The 21,471-nt window shown below is 38.3% G+C and overlaps 2 protein-coding genes across 3 annotated transcripts in view; one reads left to right on the top strand and one right to left on the bottom strand.

Moving 5' to 3' along the window:
- The window catches only part of LOC123592719, a 65,260-nt gene extending 55,903 nt beyond the window's left edge, over positions 1–9,357 (bottom strand). The window contains exon 1 of the mRNA XM_045468065.1: positions 9,136–9,357. Within this exon, the coding sequence (XP_045324021.1) occupies positions 9,136–9,357 (222 nt within the window). The remainder of the gene's footprint in view (positions 1–9,135) is intronic.
- NDUFB6 (NADH:ubiquinone oxidoreductase subunit B6) lies at positions 9,228–21,116 on the top strand. 2 transcript variants are annotated; one of them, XM_045468685.1, is made up of 4 exons: positions 9,234–9,535; positions 11,648–11,740; positions 17,929–17,973; positions 20,939–21,116. In XM_045468685.1, exons 1-4 carry the CDS (start codon positions 9,356–9,358, stop codon positions 21,005–21,007), a joined length of 387 nt encoding a protein of 128 aa, XP_045324641.1. In that variant the 5' UTR covers positions 9,234–9,355; the 3' UTR covers positions 21,008–21,116. The 2 variants fall into 2 exon arrangements, with proteins under 2 accessions (XP_045324642.1, XP_045324641.1); XM_045468686.1 differs by lacking the exon at positions 11,648–11,740 and having other exon boundaries at positions 9,228–9,535.
- Positions 21,117–21,471: the final 355 nt, after the last annotated feature.

The following is a 21,471-nucleotide window of genomic DNA, read 5'->3' as shown; positions in this document are numbered from 1 at the left end:
TGATCTGCTTACTAGCACCCTATAAAATGCAATAGAAACAAAATACTCTAACAAAAAGAAGACATAATGAAAACTTTTTCATTTTACTTGTTTATTACCTCACTGAATCAACTGTTGCTAGTCAATACATACAAAGATGGAAACTTGCTGTGAGGTGCTGTGTGCTGTGAGGTGGCTCCATTCACCACTTCCCTACTTCTGAATGACTGAGAAACTTGTATTCCTACAGTGCCATAACATCACGTGGCGTCCACTTGGCTCCATGCAATTGTAAACACACATGCAAATTTGAGTATTTGGTTATGAGGTGGTTATCCAAATGATCTAGAATGTGCTTACATGAAAAGTTTTAAATTATTGTTGAAAGGAAACACAAAATTTAGAAACTCTGGTAGAGAACTCGAGGGGGCCTTCTATGATGCAGAGGTAATGATTTTAATCTATTGTTTTTTCTAGAATGTGTCTGTTTGCCATCACTTGCCACTGAAAGTGCAGGGATCCAACTAGAAGTAACAACTTGAGGAGATGGACACTGTCTTGGACTACTTACATGCTTAAGAAGTCAAACAACTTATTCTGCCCTACTAATTGTAGGGTATTAAGACAGTTGTAGTCATGCCAACTGTGCCTCACAGAGGGAAACTATATAATGTTCAGCTCAGAACTCCATCTCTGGCACACAGTTTGTGACCTTCTGCCTGTGTAAGTAATGAACTTTGTCATGAAGCTGTGGATTATATTAGTTTCTGTTTACCTCTAAGACACTGATTTAAAAAAAAAATTCCAAGTAGGGACTTCTAGAATGCTCCCTCTTGCAGATCTTCTAATCAACATGAGTAAGTATCCTTTTCCTCTTTGCGTCCTTGGAAATAATGATGCCTTGTGTGGTAGAGTGATAGATTATTATTTTTTTTAAAGCAAAAGAACAAGAGGAAAGAAACTTACTAAAAGGCAAAGGAATTTATAGAAAAAAATAAATACGCTTAAATAAATGAAGATAGCACAAAAGCTTTTAAATTTCTGACTGGCAGTTTGAAAGGGAATTTTGATGGTGGAAACTGAATCTCAATTCCAGGTTGCAAATTCAGTCTGGTGGTAGAGGGTCCTGCACTCAGTTCAGCTCTCTGTCCCTCATCACCTCAAATCAATGGTCTCAATCTCATCTCTGCTCCAACTGGTGTACTCTTCCAGGGCTCAAATCAAGTTGGCCTTTAAAAACATACTTGGAAGTATTAGACCCTTATTAGATCCCAAGTTTATTGACAGAAGACAACCTCTCACCTTATCTCCCAGCTCCTTCTTTTCCCAGCCCTCTGTTCTGTAGCTCCTTCCTGGTTTTGTGGACTGGTAAATGAGACCTTATAGAAAGCTCAACTTGACTGTACAGGATTTATAATTTCCCACAAGCTAGAGTGCCCTCTTGTGGGATTATCCAGGAGTTAAACCAGGTACTACCATCTGAATTTGTGAGTCCACATTTCCCAGGTGTGGTAGGTGAACTTGCTCCCCCACTGTGTTTTATTTTTAGAACCCATCTTCTTCTTGGGTTTCATAGCTATATGTAAATGGGAAGGGGTAGAAATACAGCAGACAGTAGGCAGTGGTGTAAGAATATATTTTCCAAAACAATATTGATTTTCTTTCTTTTTTCTTTTTGAGTGTTGTGGTGGCAGGAGGTGAGGAAAGTATAGTAATTTTCCAGAGTAAGTCAGAATGGAGCTCCCAAATTCAAGAAATTACTAGATGTCTTTAACTCTACTCACCAAAGAAACATGTATGTGGGTTATCGAATGCCTCATTGAGGATCTCTATCCTTCCTGGGATGATTAAGCACTCTTCCTTGACTATCAGTTGTTTGCATCTCATCCTAACAGGGTTGAGAGCTCTAACCTAAGAAGGATGCAGAATTTTAGTCTAAAATGTAGCTATTATAAGATAGAATGAGGATTAGTAATAGCTTAAATGCATAGTTTACTTATTACTTCAAGTCACAGATTTTTAAAAACGTGTTATTTGGAAGAACTTCAAATATATACAAAATAGTATGTGAGAGGAGTATAATTACTCCCCCCATTTACCTATTAGACAGCATCAACAATTACCAACTCATTACGAATCTTCTTTCCTCTAAACCTCTTTTCCTCCCTCTCCTGTTATTTAAAGTATTTAGAAATCATGTACAATTATTTAGAAGGCATTGTATTCTCTCACCCATAAATATTTCAGTATGCATCTGTAAGAGATAAGAACTCCTGTTTAGAAATATAACCACAATGTCATCATATAAAAAATTAACAACTATTCCTTAATATTATAAAAGATCAAAGTAGTGTTCAAATTTCCCTCATTGTTTCACACTTTAAAAAGACTTGATTGTTTTAGTTTTGTGTGTACAATAACATTGAGAAAAAGGTACAGAGATTTTCCATATCCCCCTGCTCTCTCACACATGCATAGCCTCCCCCATTATCAACATCACTCACTAGAATAGTACTTTTTTTTTTTTTAACCAAGGATGAACTTACCTTGATACACTATAATCACTCGAAGTCCATAGTTTACCTTAGGGTTCACTCTTGATGTTGTACATTCTATGGGTTTGGGCAAATAACATATATCCATCATTACAACGTCACACAGAATATTTTCCTTGCCTGAAAAATCCTCTGTGTTCTGCCTATTAATACATTACCCCCTGCCCCCTGGCCTGGCAACCATTGATCTTTTTATTGTCTCCATAATTTTAGCTTTTCCAGAATGTCATATAGTGTGAGTCATACAGTATGTAGGGTTCTCAGATTGGTTCTTTCTTAGTAATACACATTTAAGTTTCGTTCATGTCTTTTCATTGGTTAGTAGCTCCTTTCTTTTTAGTGCTGAATAACATTCTTTTTTAAATGTTTTTATTTATTTTTGAGACAGAGAAAGAGAGAAAATGAGTCAGGGAGGGGCAGAGAGAGAAGGAGACACAGAATCCGAAGCAGGCTCCAGGCTCTGAGCCTGATATGGGGCTGGAACTTGTGAACTGTGAGATCATGACATGAGGTCGGTGCTTAACCAACTGAGTCACCCAGGTGCCCTGGTGCTGAATAACATTCTATTGTCTGGATGTACCGCAGTTATCCAATCACTTATGGAAGGAAATCTTGTTTGCTTCCAAATTTTGGCAGTTATGAATAAAGCTGCTATAAACATCTTGCAGATTTTGTATGGACATAAGTTTTCAACTTCTTTTGTTAAATACCATGGCATGTGATTGCTGGATCATATAGTAAGAGTATGTTTAGTTTTATAAGAAACCACCAGTCTTCCAAGGTAAGTAATATTTTGCATCCCACTGACAATGTATGCTGTTGCTTCACATTCTCACCAGCAATTTGGTGCTGTCAGGATCCCAGATTTTGGCCCTTCTAACAGTTGTATAATGGTATCTCATTGTTCTAATTTGCATTCCTTGATGACATATGACGTGGAGCATGTTTTCATATGCTTACTGGCCATCTGTATATCTTCTTTAGTGAGATGTCTATTAAGATCTTTGGTCTATTTTTTACTCGAGTTGTTCATGTTCTTATTGTTGAGTTATCATCTCTTTTTTTACCTTCCAAATTTTTATTTAAATTCAAGTTAGTTAACATACATTGGAATATTAGTTTCAGGTGTAGGATTTAGTGATTCATCACTTACATATAACACCCAGTGCCCGTCACATGTGCCCTCCTTAAGACCCATCACCCCCTTCACCCATCCCCTCACCCACCTCCACTTCAGCAATCCTCAGTGTGTCCTCTACAGTTAAGAGTCTGTTTTATGGGTTTGCCCCTTTCTTTTATCCCCTATGTTCATCTGTTATATTTCTTAAACTCAACATCTGAGTGAAATAATATTGTTATTGTCTTTCTGATTTATTTCACTGAGTATAATACTTTCTAGTTCCAACTACATTGTTGCAAATGGCAAGATTTAATTCTTTTTTATAGCTGAATAATATTCCATTGTATATATATATATACCACAACTTCTTTATCCATTCATCAGTTGATGGACATTTGGGCTCTTTCCATAATTTGGCTATTTAAAAATTTTTTAAATTTAAATTATAGTTAGTTAATATACAGTGCAATATTGGTTTCAGGAGTAGAATTCAGTTATTTGTCATATACCACACCCAGTGTTCATCATCATAAGTGCCCTCCTTATACCCATCACACATCTAACTCATCCCCCACCTCCCTCCCTCCATCAACCCTGAGTTTGTTTTCTATTAAAAGTCTCTTATGGTTTGTTTCCCTCTCCCCACCCCCCCATATGTTCTCAAATTCCATATATGAGTGAAATCATATGGTATTTGTATTTCTCTATCTGACTTATTTCGCTTAGCATAATCCATTCTAGCTCTATCCACATGGTTGCAAATGGAAAGATTTTATTCTTTTTGATGGCTGAATAATATTCCTGTGTGTGTGTGTGTGTGTGTGTGTACTACCTCTTCTTTATCCATTAATCAGTCAATGGACATTTGGGCTCTCTCCATAGTTTGGCTATTGTTGATAACACCGCTATAAACATCAGGGTGCATATACCCCTTAAATCTATATTTTTGTATCCTTTAGGTAAATACCTAATAGTGCAATTGGTGGGTCATGGGGTAGTTCTATTTTTAAATTTTTGAGGAACCATGTAGTTCTCCAGAGTGGCTACACCAGTTTGCATTACCACCAACAGTGTAAGAGGGTCCCCTTTTCTTTGCATCCTTGCCAACACCTGTTGTTTCTTGTATTAATTTTAGCCATTCTGAAAGGTGATATCTCATGGTTTTGATTTGTATTTCCCTTACGATGAGTGATGTTGAGCATCTTTTCATGTGTTAGACATCTGGATGTCTTTGGAAAAGTGTCTATTCATGTCTTCTGCTCATTACTTCACTGGATTATTTGGTTTTTGGGTGTTGAGTTTGATAAGTCCTTTATAGATTTTGGATACTAACCTTTTATCAGACATGTTATTTGTAAATATCTTCTCCCATTCCATAGGCTGACTTTTGGTTTTGTTGATTGTATCCTTCACTATGCAGAAGGTTTTTATCCTGATGAAGTCCCAATAGTTCATTTTTGCTTTTGTTTTCCTTGCCTCCAGCGACACATCTAGCAAAAAGTTGCTGTGGCCAAGGTCAAAGAGATTGCTGCTTGTTTTTTTTTTCTCTAGGATTTTGATGGTAGCCTGTCTCACATCCGTTTTGAATTTATGTTTGTATATGGTGTAAGAAAGTGGTCTAGTTTCATTCTTCTGCATGTTGCTGTCCAGTTTTCCCAGCACCACTTGTTAAAGAGACTCCTTTTTCCATCGGATATTCTCTCCTGCTTTGTCGAAGATTAGTTGACCATATAGTTGTGGGTCCATTTCTAGGTTCTCTATTCTGTTCCATTGACCTATGTGTCTGTTTTTGTGTTAGTACCATACTGTCTTGATGGTTATAGCTCTGTAATATAGCTTGAAATCTGGAATCATGATGCCTCCAGTTTTGTTTTTCTTTTTCAGTATTGTGTTGGTTATTTGGGGTCTTTTGTGGTTCCAGAGTTATTATCTCTTTTAATCTATGGGTTATCATCCCCCACCACCCCCCCCACCCCACCTCTCTCTTTCTGTTTTCCCTTCAATATATTTTTGTTTAAGAAATGGAGTTACTTGTCTAGTTTCTACGGTATGGATTTTTCTGAATGTATAATTTTGGTGTTGTATAGGAATTACAGGAGTCTGTCCATGTATTTCCTTTAAATGATCTAGAAACTTCCTTTAGATCTAGAAACTTGAACAGATTCAGGTTCAATTTTTTTTTTTTTTTGTTTGGCAAGGTTACTTCACAGGCAGTGAGGCACTCTTCCACCAGGAGGCGCACTTACTCTCTTTTTGAGACTTAGGCAGCTTTTGATGATCATTGCATTTACTCATTAATGGTTGCAGAGTAGTGATATTCTACTTTTGCCATCCCTTCTTCTTTTATCAGGTTATGCTTCTTTGATTAAAATTTTCCTTCATAAACTATTTTGTTACTCCAAGATGCAACTTACACAGAGATGCCAACTTACACAAAGTGCTTGATTTTTCCCTTTTACTTAACAGCTTTCAAAATAATGAGTTGGTTTCCTAACACCATAGAAAAATGACCAATGAGGGGCGCCTGGGTGGCGCAGTCGGTTAAGCGTCCGACTTCAGCCAGGTCACGATCTCGCGGTCTGTGAGTTCGAGCCCCGCGTCAGGCTCTGGGCTGATGGCTCAGAGCCTGGAGCCTGTTTCCGATTCTGTGTCTCCCTCTCTCTCTGCCCCTCCCCTGTTCATGCTCTGTCTCTCTCTGTCCCAAAAATAAATAAACGTTGGAAAAAAAAAAAAAAATTTTTGAAAAATGACCAATGAGTTTTTTTTTTTTAACTCATCATGAACTCATGTATGTGAATCTCTTTGATATTTTTCATTCCACTGAGGTCATTATACTTATTGATACACAAATTCTTTTATCTTTGACCGGTGGAAGTCTATTCAAGTTGGCTCCTGAATCATTTTTTTTTTAAGTTTATATATTTATTTTGAGAGAGAGACAGCATGAGCCAGGGAGGGGCAGGGGCAGGGAGAGAATCCCAAGGAGGTTCTATGCTGTCGTGTGGAGCCCAACCCAGGGCTTGATCCCATGAACTGCAGGTTCATGACCTCAGCCAAAATCAAGAGTTAGATGCTCAACTGACTGAGCCACCCAGGTGCCCCTACTTCTGAATCCTTTTGACATGACCCAAACAGTCTTTAAAAATTTCCCTGCTTTCTGCTAAGCAAGATGTTCCTGACTTCTTTTACATTTCTTAACTCAGACCTGGAATTAGGTATTTCTCTAAGGCAGTGGTTCTCAAAGAGTGATCTTTTCATGGTGTTTAGGAGGCCAAAATTATTTTCATACTAATACCAACATGCTATTTGCCCTTTTTAAGTCTCATTCTCTTACAAAAGTCTAGTTTTACAAGGGATATGTGGTGTATGATATTATGATCGAATGTAGAAGTGGTTTTAAAAATTTTGCTGTCATTATTAAGCCAGACTTTAAAGAGATTTACAAAAATGTAAAACAATGGTACTCTTCTCACTAAATAATTTTTGTTAATAGATATTTTGTTATTTTAAAATCTGTTTTGGGGCGCCTGGGTGGCTCAGTAGTTTAAGCCTCCAACTTTGGCTCAGGTCATGATCTAGCGGTCCGCGAGTTTGAGCCCCACATCTGGCTCCGTGTTGGCAGCTCAGAGCCTGGAGCCTGCTTCAGATTCTGTGTCTCCTTCTCTCTCTGCCCCTCCCCTGCTCATGCTCTGTCTCACTCTGTCTCTCAAAAACAAAAAATAAAATAAAATAAAATAAAATAAAATAAAATGTTTTAATTTCTAACATCAATAGGTATAACCCATACACACAAAACCTCTTTGGGATCCTCAACAACTTTCAAAAGTTTAAGGAAATTTGAGAAGCAAAATGTTTGAGAACTGCTGTTCTGAGGAGTCCTGGTTTCTTCTAATGGAAAATGGTATTTAGAAATCACACTATAGGTGCTAGAGATGTTTTTGGTTACTGGATTGGCCATTGTTTTTTAAGTCATTTCAGTGGGCAGAGCTAAGATACAATGATATATATATGTATAGATATAGATATATCTATATCTATACATATATATGTATATATATACATATATATAAATATAGATATATATATAGAGAGAGAGAGACAGAGACAGAAAGTGCATGCACATGTGAGCAGGGGAGGGGGCAGATGGAGAGAGAATGTTAAGCAGGCTTCATGCTCAGCATGGAACCCAGTGTGGGGTTTGATCCCACGACCCTGTGATCATGACCTGAGCCGATCATGACCTGAGCCGAAATCGAGTCGGATGCGCCTCACTGAGCCACCCAGGTGTCCCAAATAAACATATTTAAAGATAAAATACATCACGAATTGTTACTGAGTTTTTTATTCAAATTCAGGCCTTCAGAGTTTTTACTTAAAGTCATACAATTTACATTTGTAACTCCTTTCTCCCATTACAAAAATTCCAGTGTAAATGTTTACTTTCAGTGTCACATTAATAATACCACCACTACCAATATATATTACCTAAAATAATTTAAGATTTTTTTTGAAGTTCCTCTGTCTTTGAGGCATACCTCTCTATAGATGTACAGTAATTTGATGGATTAAATTTACTCAAAATGGTGTGTGTTTTGGGGGTTATGCCACCTGGCAGATCAGTTAGATTCATGTGTTTTTAGTTTTGATTGTTAGAGGAGATTTTGTAAATTTAATTTTGTTTTACAAAAGTATAAAATGTTTACATGGTTCTAGAGTCAAATCTGTTACATAGGATATATACAGAGATGCCTAGCTTCTATCCCTATCTCCTCTATCCTATTCCCTTTCTCCCCCAATAGCAATAGTTTCCTTCATATTATTTTTCAAATTTAATTGAAAATTAAATTTCTCTTTTTGGATAAAAGGTAGCATACTATATACACTTCCCTCCACTTAGTTTTTTTTTTTTTTTTTTTTTTTTTCTTCACTTAACAGTAGATTCTAGAGATCACTCTACGGTTGTGTATAGACCAGAGAATTGCATTATTGCACCATAGTTTCTTCAACCAGCCCACCATTGAGGAATTTCCAGTATTTTATTGTAAATAGTGCTGCAGTGAATATTCGTGCACATTCTTTTCATATTTTTACCACTGCATCTTTTGGATACAGTCCTCGAAGTGGAATTTCTGGTCAAAGCATGAACGGGTCCAATTCTGTTAGATATTAAGCTACTCTTTTTTTGACCCCGCAGTACAGATAAAGAAACAGATTGAGACTGCTCAAGGTCACTTTACCAGTCACTGACACAGCTGGCACTTAAACTCGGAAGTAACGTTCTCCGCAGACTCTCAAGTATAGTCATGGGAAGAGGAGTACCAAGGTGGGAGAGGGAAGTGAAGAATTTGCATTTGGACGTCCCATTAACTGAATCACATATTCTCATCCTTCCAAGTCTCAGCACACCACTCTAGCCCTCCGACCTCTCTTGCTTCTTTTCGTCACTTTCCTCCCCTCCGCCCACAACTAAGGCGCACCGACCATCCACCCGCAAGTAACCTGGGCGGATAAAGATTTCGTGCAAGCCCAGCCCCTGCGCCGAGGTTGGAGCTGCTGCGGAGGCAGGACCAGAGTGACGTCATAACGGCGCGCCGCTCCCGAACGTCCGCGCAAGGTCGCCGCAGAAAGGGGGTGGCGCGCGCCTAAGTGAGAAGACCCTGGTCGGGGAAGCGCCGTCTCCTGCCTCGGTACCAGGGGCGACATGTCGGGGTACACGCCCGATGAGAAACTGCGGCTGCAGCAGCTCCGAGAGCTGAGAAGGCGATGGCTAAAGGACCAAGAACTGAGCCCCCGGGAGCCGGTGCTGCCCCCGCAGAGGGTGTGGCCTATGGAGAGATTCTGGAATAAGTTTTTGCAGGACCAGGCCCCCTGGAAGAAGGTGGTGAGTGACAAACCATCCTCGCACTGATACACCCCGCCGCGACCCCCAGACTGGCCGCTCGACGCCTGCTCATTATAGACACACCAAGGACTGACATCACTCTGGGCCCGCAAATCCCCGTAGTTCCCTGAGGGAGAACCAGGTTCAACCGAGACTCCGGTTTAATAGGGACGCTATCTTGTCCCAAGATCCTGGGCTCGGAGTTCTGGAGTTCAGGAGTGTGTATGGCTTCGGGAGAGCCCTTTCGCTGTCATGTGTGATGAGAAGGAGGCGAGTCTTTGCTTAGGTTTTACAGAATGATAGGATTCCTTGAGTGAAAATTATGTGATTTTAGTATTTAAAAACACCTGCCTGCTTTTTCAAAGTTGAGGTTATAGAGACTAACACTACACCCAACTGACCAGAAGGCACAATGACTCTCTAACTGGTAGTACAGCCCCCATGTGATCACCATAAAAGATAAGAGTCCTACTTGTATGCTTATTGAGTAATATTCAAGAGCCACCCTTCTGAGCAACCACTATGTACTTCTGACACATTGTTTAATTTGCAAATGCCATTTCTGGACTTCACACTGGAGAAAATCACTCATTTAAGAGCTGTCTTTATTTTAAGGGTCTCTGGATATTTTCTTGAAGTTATTCATTAAATTACATTAGTTTAAGTGATGAACACTATATCTCAGAATTGCTTTCAATAAGCAGTAACATTGGCTGATAATGATGGTAATAATACTATTAAGTAACACTTGGGTGCTAACTTTCTGCCTTGGATTTTGCTGAGCATTTCTCATGTGTTACTTTCTTTACTTCTGTAAGGTAAGGTAGACACTACTTTTTTTTCTTTTTAATTTTTTTCTTTTTTTTTGGTGTTTATTAATTTTTGAGAGAGACGGAGTGTGAGCAGGGGCCGAGAGAGAGAGACAGACAGAATCTGGAGCAGGCTCCAGGCTCTGAGCCATCAGCTCAGAGCCCAACACAGGGCTCAAACTCACAAACTGTAAGATCATGACCCAAGCCCAAGTCGGAGGCCTAACCAACCGAGCCACCTGGGCGTCCTGGGTAGACACTACTTCTAATCCTTATTTTAAATGTGTGGAAAATGAGGCCTACGGAAATTGAATGATTTACCCATAGTCACAGAGCCAAGAATTGAAGGAGTTCACATTGAGATCCTCGTGTATCTACTTCTTCCTGTGCTACCAAGTCTTATGCACATTTTTCTCAGAAAGTCGTAGTAGATACTTATTTATGGTGGTAAAATTAAATTGATTCAACCCTCCTCTCACCCTTTGTATCCCTGACACTACTTGTTGATTTTGGCAGCTACTTGGTTGGAAGTTGACATTCCACCCATCAGCCAGCGATGAAAGGAAGTAAATGATTGTTGAAGTCTGATTTACCTTCCTTTGAGTTAATTTTTCTTCCATAATCAGATGTACTGTAATACCTAGAGTCTAGTTAGTCCTTTCCCTGGTAAGATAGGTGTGTTGCAGTCAAATTGGCTGTCACGGAAAAATTCCATTTTTACCTCTATTTTGCCTTTCTCTTTAAGATAGTGTTCCTGAAGGCATCTCAAAGTGAGCTTGGAACACCCCGTCTCAATATGTAAAACATTCTTTTTCGAGCTTTGGTGTGCTCAAGGTTGTCTGTCTTACACCTAGAATGATGCATGTGTGTTGACTGTGGATGTCTGAAATTGATAAGTAAATAGACTTTACCTGAAAAATTCTGTAGGTTTGATTACTCTAGTTAAATCAATTAAAATTATTCTTTCATTATTTTTGCCATGTTTTATCTAACAAGCTTATATTAAGGATGTTTTTTTTTGTAGTCTTTAAAATCTTTATATATCTATAAATATCTTACTGTAGCTTTGCAAAATGTTGCTTGTCTTAAGCCTTGTTTGCTCTGAACTCTTTAGATATCCCCTAGCAGGCCCTGTGTTTAATAAAAATATTTGAGTGGGTGAGGTTAATTACAGACTGTAGTAAATATGTAGCATGTAGGCATTTAAAAATAATCATGACATTATTATATCATTGATGCTTTTTTCCTGCCACAGACATAAAAAAATGGGATGTCTGTTTATGTATGTTTCTTTTCCCTCCAGATTTATAAGGCATATGGACACAGTATCTTTGCTTTTACTCATGTACTTATACCTGCCTGGATTATTCATTATTATATCAAATATCATGTGAATGTAAGTATGTTTTAAGTATGTATTTTTCAAAATTTATTTTTGATATTATACAAAATTATTTCCCATGTGGGCATGCCTTACCCTGCTTTACTTAGTGGAAATAATCTGCACTTATAACTGGTTTTGAACTACTTTGAACCCTTTTAGATAAAAGGTTTAATGAAACTTAAGTATGGTTTTTCAAAAAATTAATCTTTATATTAGTTGATTACAATGTGAAATGAGTTTTCTCATAAAAATAGTGTTTAAATGATCAGAATGTAGTTGACCTAATAATCCTGGTGTGAACTTGGGGTTCCAAGTAGGAAGCAAGAAAAGAATTTCTGCTCCTTTGTTTGAACATAGATGTGATATAAGATACAATTCAAATCAGACAAAGGTTATCTTTGTCATCATTCCATTTCTCTTTTCTTCATTCTATCTGATTTTTCACGATTGTCTTTCTTTAGAATCCATGATGCCCAAAAGCTTGAACTTTGTCATGACAAAGCATGAAACTTTGTCATGAAACTTTGAACTTGCATGAAAAGATCTTGCATGTAGTGATTGAACTGAGCCAGTTGCCACATTTTAAAGCCCAGGGATAGTCTGGTATAGGGTGTTGGATCCAAGGCAGGGTGAGGAAGGATTGCGTTTGGGGGAGTGGCATGGAGGGGAGAGGAGTGGTGGCTGCCCAGCATGGGATGTCATAACCCAAATAGAGTGAATGGGGCATTCTTGTACCCACTGAAGATACTGGGTCCTGGGAAGAGGGAAAGTTTGGAGGGGGAAGGTTGGTGAATATACTTGTTTGGAGAGCAGCAGTGGTCATTAACCTTGGGTAGGATATTGGAACCTGAGCAAGGGGAAGAGGACATCCGGAAGAAAGGTGGTTTGGGGCAATGATGGAGGAGGCAATCTATAGTAAGATCTCAGGACTGGAATGAGGTGAGGTTATTTATACTGGAGTGTGGTGGTAGTGACAGGAGATTGGTTATAGGAGAATGATTCAAATAAGTACATACATTGATGGATAATGAGACCTGGAATTCTCATGTCAGAAAAGGGACTTACACACGTGGAAAGATAGAAAACCCTGCGGTACTGGAGTGGAATTGGAATTTTTGGTATAAACTCAAGGTTTTTAATGTGTATTGACACAGAATTCTATATATAAATGTGGGTATTCCCTAGGTCTGTCCACTGACAGGCCTGGTTGCTGTGCTACCACATGGTAATTAACATATCTAGCAGCTTGGTCTTATTTTCTAAATTCTCCACTGAAAGGATCCTGAGCTCTTTGGAGAAATGGCCAATTCCAGAGCTAGGGCAGGAAAAGTACAAAGTGAACTTATTGTACTCATCCGCACTCCCGCAGAACAATGTGAGCATCAAAATAACTAATGATAGGGGCGCCTGGGTGGCTCACTTGATTGAGTGTCCAGCTTCAGCTCAGGTCATGGTCTCATGGTTTGTGAGTTCAAGCCCCACATCGGGCTCGCTGCTGCCAGCGCTGAGCCCACTTTGGATCCTCTGTCCCTCTCTCTCTCTGCCCCTCTCCCACTCATGCTGTCTCTTGCTCTTTCTCTCTCTCTCAAAAATGAATAAACATTAAAAAAAAAAAACTAATGATAGTTAGTTATAACTGAATAAATAAAATGCAAAACCATGAGTGCACACACATACAAAAAATTAATAAATGGGTAGAGGAGACCATTTTTTTGTACAGTAGATTGCTAAATATTAAATGGACAAGGACTGATACAATTAGAAAAGTCACCACTTGAGAATCATCAAAGTAACATTTTCTTCAGCCAGAGAACATCAAAAGTTGCTAACGTTAATCCCAAAATACCTATCTTCGCCATACTTATTTGTTACAACTAATGGGACAGACTGGAAATGTGTACTGCTTGATAGGGTGCAGTGAGAAAACAGCATCAAGCATGCGCTATTCCTGCCAAAAATGTATAACCTGAATCTAATCATAAGACAAAAATGAGGGACCTTTCTGTGTAGTAATTGGCTTGTTACCTTCCAAAGTATCAAGATTGTGAAAGTTAAAGAATGACTGAAGATTTGTTCTAGATTGAAGACTTAAAGAGGCATGTCAGCTGAATGCAGCTGTTGATTGATGGCATAATCTGCTTAGTTAAAAGAACAAAGATGGCATTGGCATTCAGAATTTTAGAGCCTACCACAATGGAGAACAAGTTCTGTAAGAGAGGATTTTCTGAGAATTCCAAACAATTATTGAGACAGTTGGTAACATTTGAATGGGTTCTTTAGACTAGATAGAAGGTAGTAATGTATCAATAATGAAACAGATTAATTTCTTGATCTTGATGTCTGTATTGTGATTATTTTAAGAATATCATTCTTATTTGTAGGCAATACTAAAGTAATATTTGCAGCTTACTGAAGTGATTCAGGAAAAAATTATTTTTATTTTTATAATTCTTTTTTTTTTTTTTTAAGTTTTATTTATTTGTTTTGGGACAGACAGAGAGTAGGGGAGGGGCAGAGAGAGAGGGAGAGAATCCTGAGTAGGCTCCACACTGTCAGCACACAGCCTGATGCGCATGAACCGCAGGATCATGACATGATCTTGACATGAGCCAAAGTCAGATGCTTAATTGGCTGGGCCACCGAGAGGCGCCCCTATTTTTATAATTCTTACAGCTTTTTGTAAGTACAGAATTACTTCAAGATAAAACAAAAGTTAGGGACTGCCTAAACAAATTGTAGATAATCCAGTTGAGGTTTGCTTTCTGTTAGCATGTTGAAAGGAGGGTCAAATAAATAATTGGTATTCTCAGAAAATTCCCTGTAACGTGACTTGTTCTCTCTTGATTGCATGGATCTCTTTAAATTCTGATTGCTGACATCATTTTTGTTCTCTTCACTAAGCAGATTATGTTCATTAATCAACAAAAACTGAGTGCCTGGTATATCATCTTCATTTATTGCTCTGGAAAGAATATACAAGATAAACTTCCTGACCTTAAAGAGTTTATAGTGAGGTTGAAAGATGGGTATGATTTGGGTAAGAGTATGGAAGAGAAAAGATCCTAGCTAGAAAGAAAGATAAGGAGTCGGTAGTGTGCGTATCATATCTACCCAAGACTGAGGAGGCAACTGGAATAGCAGGTCTCTTGGCTCAGTGGGCTGGGACCATTTAGTGGAAACTCTTGAAAGCTAGGCGGAGGAGGTTAAACCTTATCTGGTAGGCAGTGAGAAGCTTTCCATTTTCAATAGTGATGGGTAAAAGTGCTATATTTAGGAAAACCTAAAAAAAAAAAAAACACATTGATATGATGGGGTAATTGGAGGGAGGAAAGTACCAAAATCAGGCAAATCAGCTAAAGGCTCTGTTGCAGTTTTGTAGGTGTTAGTTGATGAGAATCTGGTTAGGGTGAAGATAGACAGCAGGAATGAAAAAAAAAAAAAAAAGTAGAGGCAGAAGACATTTAAAAAAAAAATTTTTTTTTTAACGTTTATTTATTTTTGAGGCAGAGACAGAGCATGAACGGGGGAGGGTCAGAGAGAGGGAGACACAGAATCTGAAACAGGCTCCAGGCTCCGAGCTGTCAGCACAGAGCCCGACACGGGGCTCAAACTCACGGACCGCGAGATCATGACCTGAGCCGAAGTCGGCCGCTTAACCGACTGAGCCACCCAGGTGCCCCAGAAGACATTTTTTAAAGAAGACATAGCTCAAGTTAAGTTGGGGATGAAACCAAAGTTCAGAGACACTTGTGACTAGAATTTCTAGCCTTGGAAGTTCTAAGTAGTGTTTTGGAAAGGAGTAAATTTGTGTGGGAGCATGTGCTGCCACATCAGTTTTAGGGATATCCGAGTAGACATGGCCTGTCTTCTGTGTTAGAAACATGAAATTAGTGGAGGCTAGTGGGAATTAGAGTTGGAGTTTAGTGTTTTCACTTTGTAAACCAACAGAAAATCTTTCTGCAACTGTTAAGGGGCGGGGGGTGGGGGGCGGTGGCGGCTAACAAATGTATATGTCTAAGGGTAAGAGTATAGCTTATGTTTCTCTTGTTGCTGGGCTTAAACAAAATTTTATATTTATGTTCATCTTCAAGTCCATAGCCCATTTCATATCATTATATGTCTGTTATTTTTTTCACTGTCTCAACATGCAAGACTCTACAGAAGAAAAAAATGTTACTACTTTCTTGTCAGTGCAAGTTTTTTTTAACATCCAAGAGTGGTTTTTATGCGCAGAAAGAACTGTTCACAGTTACCTGGAATATAAATTAAAATTCATTTTGTTAGTTTCAAATTTAAAAACAATTCTTTAAACTCGGTTTTAAAATTTTATTAAACTATTTGTACATCTAGTAAAATGTGAAGTCTCCTTTCTTCTTACTATGTTTGGATTAATTTAAGTTGAACTCAACTAAAACAATTCCACTTACAAATATACTATATTATATGTTTTAAGCTGCATTTATGCATTTGTATTTATATGTTGAATTATATTTTTAAGCATATATAGGGCAAATTAATGACCCTAAGAAGCAAAATCTTTTTAAACTCACAATCACAAGCTTAAATCAATTATCCATTTTAACTAGAATCCTAAAACTGATTTTTTTAGAACCTCTAATAGCCAGACTGATTACCTTAAACATTACACATGTTCTAAATAACAGGCTACTGTATATGGATTATGCCCATGCTTTAAGAACCTACTAAATTTGACATTTACTTGTTTATACTGTAGGTTTAATCTTTGTTAGATCTATATTTAACTAAATTTTTCTAGGATTGAAAAGACATTTATCTCCTAAGAGAAGTAAATTTAACAAGCTGCAGTTACTGGGTTGACAATTCATGACATTAGTATGGTTGCTTATCTGAGGTAGTCCTACTTCCAGGTGATTTTTCCTGAGCCACAAATGGACATGATTAGTTAAAGGTTTTGTTACTAGAGGTCCCAAGGCCTCTCCCTTACCTTTTTCTTCCTCTGGATTTGGGCAGGTCTGCATCCTCATTAATGTTGCAGCCAGTTTGCTTCAGCTAACACCTTTAGTGACTAACTGAATTTTACATTCTTTCGAGGCACATTTCAATGTTTTCTTGCTCTGGCCACAGTATTTAAAGACATTTTAATGTATTTACATTGTATTTTGAGTTTATCTCCTGCATTTGGCTCTAGTTTCCTTTAGTCTTACATTATGTCAGTGATCTTTTAGTAAAATTTTGTTGGTGTGGTATCTTGTGCAAATGTGTATACTTAATAAATACATTTATTTAACAAACATTTATTTAGCATCTCTTGTATGCAAGGCACTGTTCTAAACACAGGGATATAGCAGTGAACAAAGCAGATTGAGTCTCTACCCTCATGAACTGTTTAGTCTTGGAGACTGGCAATAAATAGATAAACAAAGAGGCATGTAATGTTATAGGAGGTTATAAATCTATAGAAGGAAAACTAAGCAGGGTAAGATGAGGCCTCTGTGGGGAAGTGCTGTTTGAAGAGAAACATAAATGAAATGAGGATATGAACCAAGCAGGTATCTAGATCATTAATGTATAAGGGCCCTGTGGCACAAGCAGGCCCAGCTGATTGGACGAATAGCAAAGGAACCACTGTGGCTACAATACAGAGAAAGCAGAGAGACATCAGAGAGGTAACCAAGGGCCAGATTGTGTAGGGTCTTAGAGATCACAGCAAGGACTTTAGCCTTTGCTGTAGAAATTGCCAAACTTTAAGCAGAAGATTGGTACATCTTAAAAGAATCACTCTGCCTCTGTGTTGGGAACAGAATAAGAAGGCATGCACCAATGCTGGGACACTAGCAGGTGAAAAAGTGATAGAGGCTTGAACAAGAATAGTAGTACTAGAGGTGGTGAGAAACAGTTGGATTCAAGATAGAATCTCAACATTATGAACTCAACAGGATCTGCTGAGGAATCAAGGTTTTTGGTCTTTGTAACTGGGAAAACGAAAGTGCCATTTGCTGCAATAGGGGACCATTTGGGGCTGAGAGATGTTACAAGTTGGACCTGGTTAAGTTTGAGATGACGAGTAGAGATAGCCAAGTAAAGATCTTGAGTAAACAATTGAACGTATGAGTCTGGAGTTGGGTGAAAGTTTGGGATTTAAGTTAAAAATCTGGGATATGATTTATTTTAGAAGAAACTCTAAAACCATAATTAACAGAGCATTACTTTTATTGCAGGCAAAACCATATGCCATTGTTGAAAGGAAGCCCAGAATATTCCCAGTAAGTCTTAATGTCTCTCTGATTTTTCTTTTATTAGTTTTCTCTCTTCTTTCTCTCCCTAAGTGATCATCAAAATGTTCCTTTCTTCTCACTGTCATTGTAAGTGCCTGTTTTGTATATTCTTGTAAAGAAAAAATAGGAAATATTGTAAGGCAGAAGGTACAGTTGAAAATGGGAGGTGGAAACATTTCTTTTGAAGCTGACTATAAAACTTGTTGTATGACCTTTGTAGTCCTAAAGTGAACTGAAGGTACCAACAGTTTTTCACTGGTACCCTGTTTCATGTAGAGTTGAGGACTTAGGGCACTAGCCTGAGCAGACACTTGGGCATAGTAACAGCAACTGAAATCCTCCTTCAGTAATTCCAAACTATCATTTCTTCTGGCAGTTGACCTTAACCTCTCCATCTGTGAATTTAAAATGTGTTAATGTGCACTTTAAGTTTTGGGATGTGAATATGTAAGCTATTATCCTAATTTAAAATGAGTGTTTTCAGCATTAAAAGATTACTTAACCAACAGTTGGTATTTTTACTGGTTGTCTGTGAGGTTATTGTTTAGCATGGCAAAATACAGATTATGTTCTTGTCCTATTTCTAGTCATAGATAATGAACTACCATCAATCTCTAAGTTTTATACTTTAAAAAAACAGAACTGTGTTGGTTCTTGCTTCAACCAAATGACACAGTCACAATAATCCATTATCGTCTGCAAGAAGGGAATTTTAGGGTGAACCACCAAAATTGGCTAACCCTTCAGTTGGAAATAGGGAATTTCTTCTGTATTTCATTGTGTATAATTAATGTGTGTCAGGGCCTATGTAGTCTCAAAATAGGAAATTATCTTACTAGTTTCATCAGTTGAGTAATTTATTTAATCTTCCATTGACATATCTGTTTATTATTTATTTTGCTAGTACTGTTCAAAAGAAAAGACGGGTGAGGCTCTTTTTAGAAGACCAAAGTGATGGTCTCCTAAATGCTACGGAGCATTTAGCATGCCTAGTTCTGTTTTGTTTTTTTGCCACTGTGGTTCTTTGTTTCTGTGCCATTGATCCCTTTAAGAAGCTTCCTCTGTGAGGACTTAAAGAATGATCATTTGTACATATATTAGAATAGGATAGGCACTAGCCCTCAGATGTCAGTGGCTTAACAAATCAACAGTCTGTTTCTTACTGACAGCACAGACTGATGTCCATCAGGCAGTCCTCCACAACCTTATAGGTATGCCATCTGGAATATGAGCTTCTAAAGATCATGTCAGGGAAAGACAGCGGTGGCTATCTCAGGAGGATCTTAAGGTCTAACCTTGGAAGTAGCTTACATCACTTCTCTTCAGATCCTGTTGTCCAGAACTCATTGTTATTGTTCCACAGATCTCTGTGCTTTTTTATATTTCCCAGCCTACCATGCTTGGAGTCAGTGCCAGTCCACCCTTCTCATTACTGAATAGCTCTTTGCTTCCTTCTCCCTACACATAAAACACAGTTCTTCTGGAGAGAAATCCCGCAGTCCCATACCATCACTGCAACCAGCCCCAAATGCAGGATCTCCAGATGTTGCACAGTAGTATCTGGTAGGTTTAGATGTGACTTCTCTTGGAGATCTGAGGATTAGTGAACTAAGAAGGTTACTTAACTGTATCCCTTCTTTATCCCCTGCCACCCATTGTTCAGTGGTGGAATTCGGACAGTAGAGCAGTCACTAGTTCTTGGCAATTCTGAAATGCCAGTGATCAAACATGAAGACTCCTAACCCCCCGTGTACAGTAAGTTACCTGAATGGGCACTAATTTTGTTTCTGGAAGGAATACCTTTGTTCATTGTTCTTCCTGGCCCCTGGCTTTGTTTAGGGTTTGTTTTGTTTTCTTTTCCATTATCAACCTAGACCATGTCTCAAATGCGTACTGGGAAGTATGCTCTTAGGGTTGTACAGCCTTTAAAATCTGCCTTCTGCTTAAGGTTGAGTGTCAGAGGCTTTTGTTGCCTATATGTTTGGCTTCTTTGACCATCCAGTTCCCAAAACAGTTGGTAGGTATGGAAAGAAAAATACGTGATGGGAGCCCATTTGCTTCTAGTCAGTCCTCTATGCATCTGTGCTTTGTGTAGTTACGAAGTTCTCTCATTTCTCCTCCACTGTTCAGCCAGTGCAGATTGGTTCGATTTTTATTACAGTGGCATTAGTACCACTTCAGGGTACTAATTTCTGTGTTAGGATAATGCTAACTGTGTAACAAACTACCCCCCAAATGTATAATGACTTCAACAGTAAAAGTGTATTTCTTCATCAGATAACAGTCCTGAACATTACCAGGTCAAGGAATGGCAAGGGTGGGGTTGGGGTAATTCTAGTCTACCCAGTTATTCATGGAGTGTGAGACTGTCAGAATCTATTTTAAAACACAAAGCTGGAACTAAAGCTAAGTAATTTGCCTAAAATTTAACAGCTTCTTAGTGAAGGTTCCAGGATTCTTACCACCTGGTTCTGGCTCCAAAGCCCATGCCCTTTCTCCCACATAGATTGTATTTAGGTTTGAAAAGATGCCTGAACCAGCTACCCTGGCAAAGTTTGCATTCTGTCCCTCATATCTGAGCCTAATGGTAAACTGGTGATTGCCTAACACATTCAGTTTCTGGGAATACATAACTTCTTTTTAAGGCTTTTCCTTTTTCCTGGGGCCATGCAAAATAAACATCTCTGTCACTTTGTGAAGACCACTTTCATGCCCTTTCTGGACGTTTTGTTTGAGTGAAACTTTCCCGTATACTTCTTTCACTTATGCTTCCCCTTCACTTATACCTTAAGATTTTGAATATTGCTCATCTTTGACAGCTTCTACTTTGTCTAAGTCCTTTTCAAAGTGTGAATGCCAGAACTGAACTACATTTTCCATGTGAGGTCTGACCAAGTGGAACTATCACCTCTGCAGGCAAGATTTTTCTACTAATTCATCTTTGTTTTTTTAGGGTGATACAATTCTGGAGACTGGAGAAGTAATTCCACCAATGAAAGAATTTCCTGATCAGCATCACTGAAGATTACTTTAAAATTTCAAAGGCATATGAGCCCAAGTTTGTTGCTGCATTACTGTATTTACTGAATATATTTTCTGGAAAAGTAACTTTAATAAAGTTTACTCTGAGATATGTGTTGTCGTTTTCTTCCCAAATATTGTACAGTTTGCAACTCTGAATTATTTAACAATAAATAAAAACTTGACAAGGTAAAAAAAAAATATTATGAGCGATCACCTTTTTCTTCTTGGAAAACAGGATGTAGAAAAGTAGTCACATAATATTTTTTTCTTGCTCAGTACTTAACCTAATCTTATGTGAAGGTGTGCAACAGAATGAAATGTTGCAATAAACAAATATAAGAACGACAATTCCACACAATTTGTTTTAAAGAAGACTTTCTGAGGCATTTTAAAAGAGGTACTTTAGAAACTCTAGGTGGAAAAACAGGTCATTCTACTTAGGATCCAGTTCTCCCATGCGGT

The sequence above is a fragment of the Leopardus geoffroyi genome, chromosome D4 (assembly GCF_018350155.1).
Source record: "Leopardus geoffroyi isolate Oge1 chromosome D4, O.geoffroyi_Oge1_pat1.0, whole genome shotgun sequence".
NCBI classification, from domain to species: domain Eukaryota; kingdom Metazoa; phylum Chordata; class Mammalia; order Carnivora; family Felidae; genus Leopardus; species Leopardus geoffroyi.
Note: the sequence above shows the minus strand (reverse complement) of the source record. Positions and strands in the feature narration are given on the sequence as shown.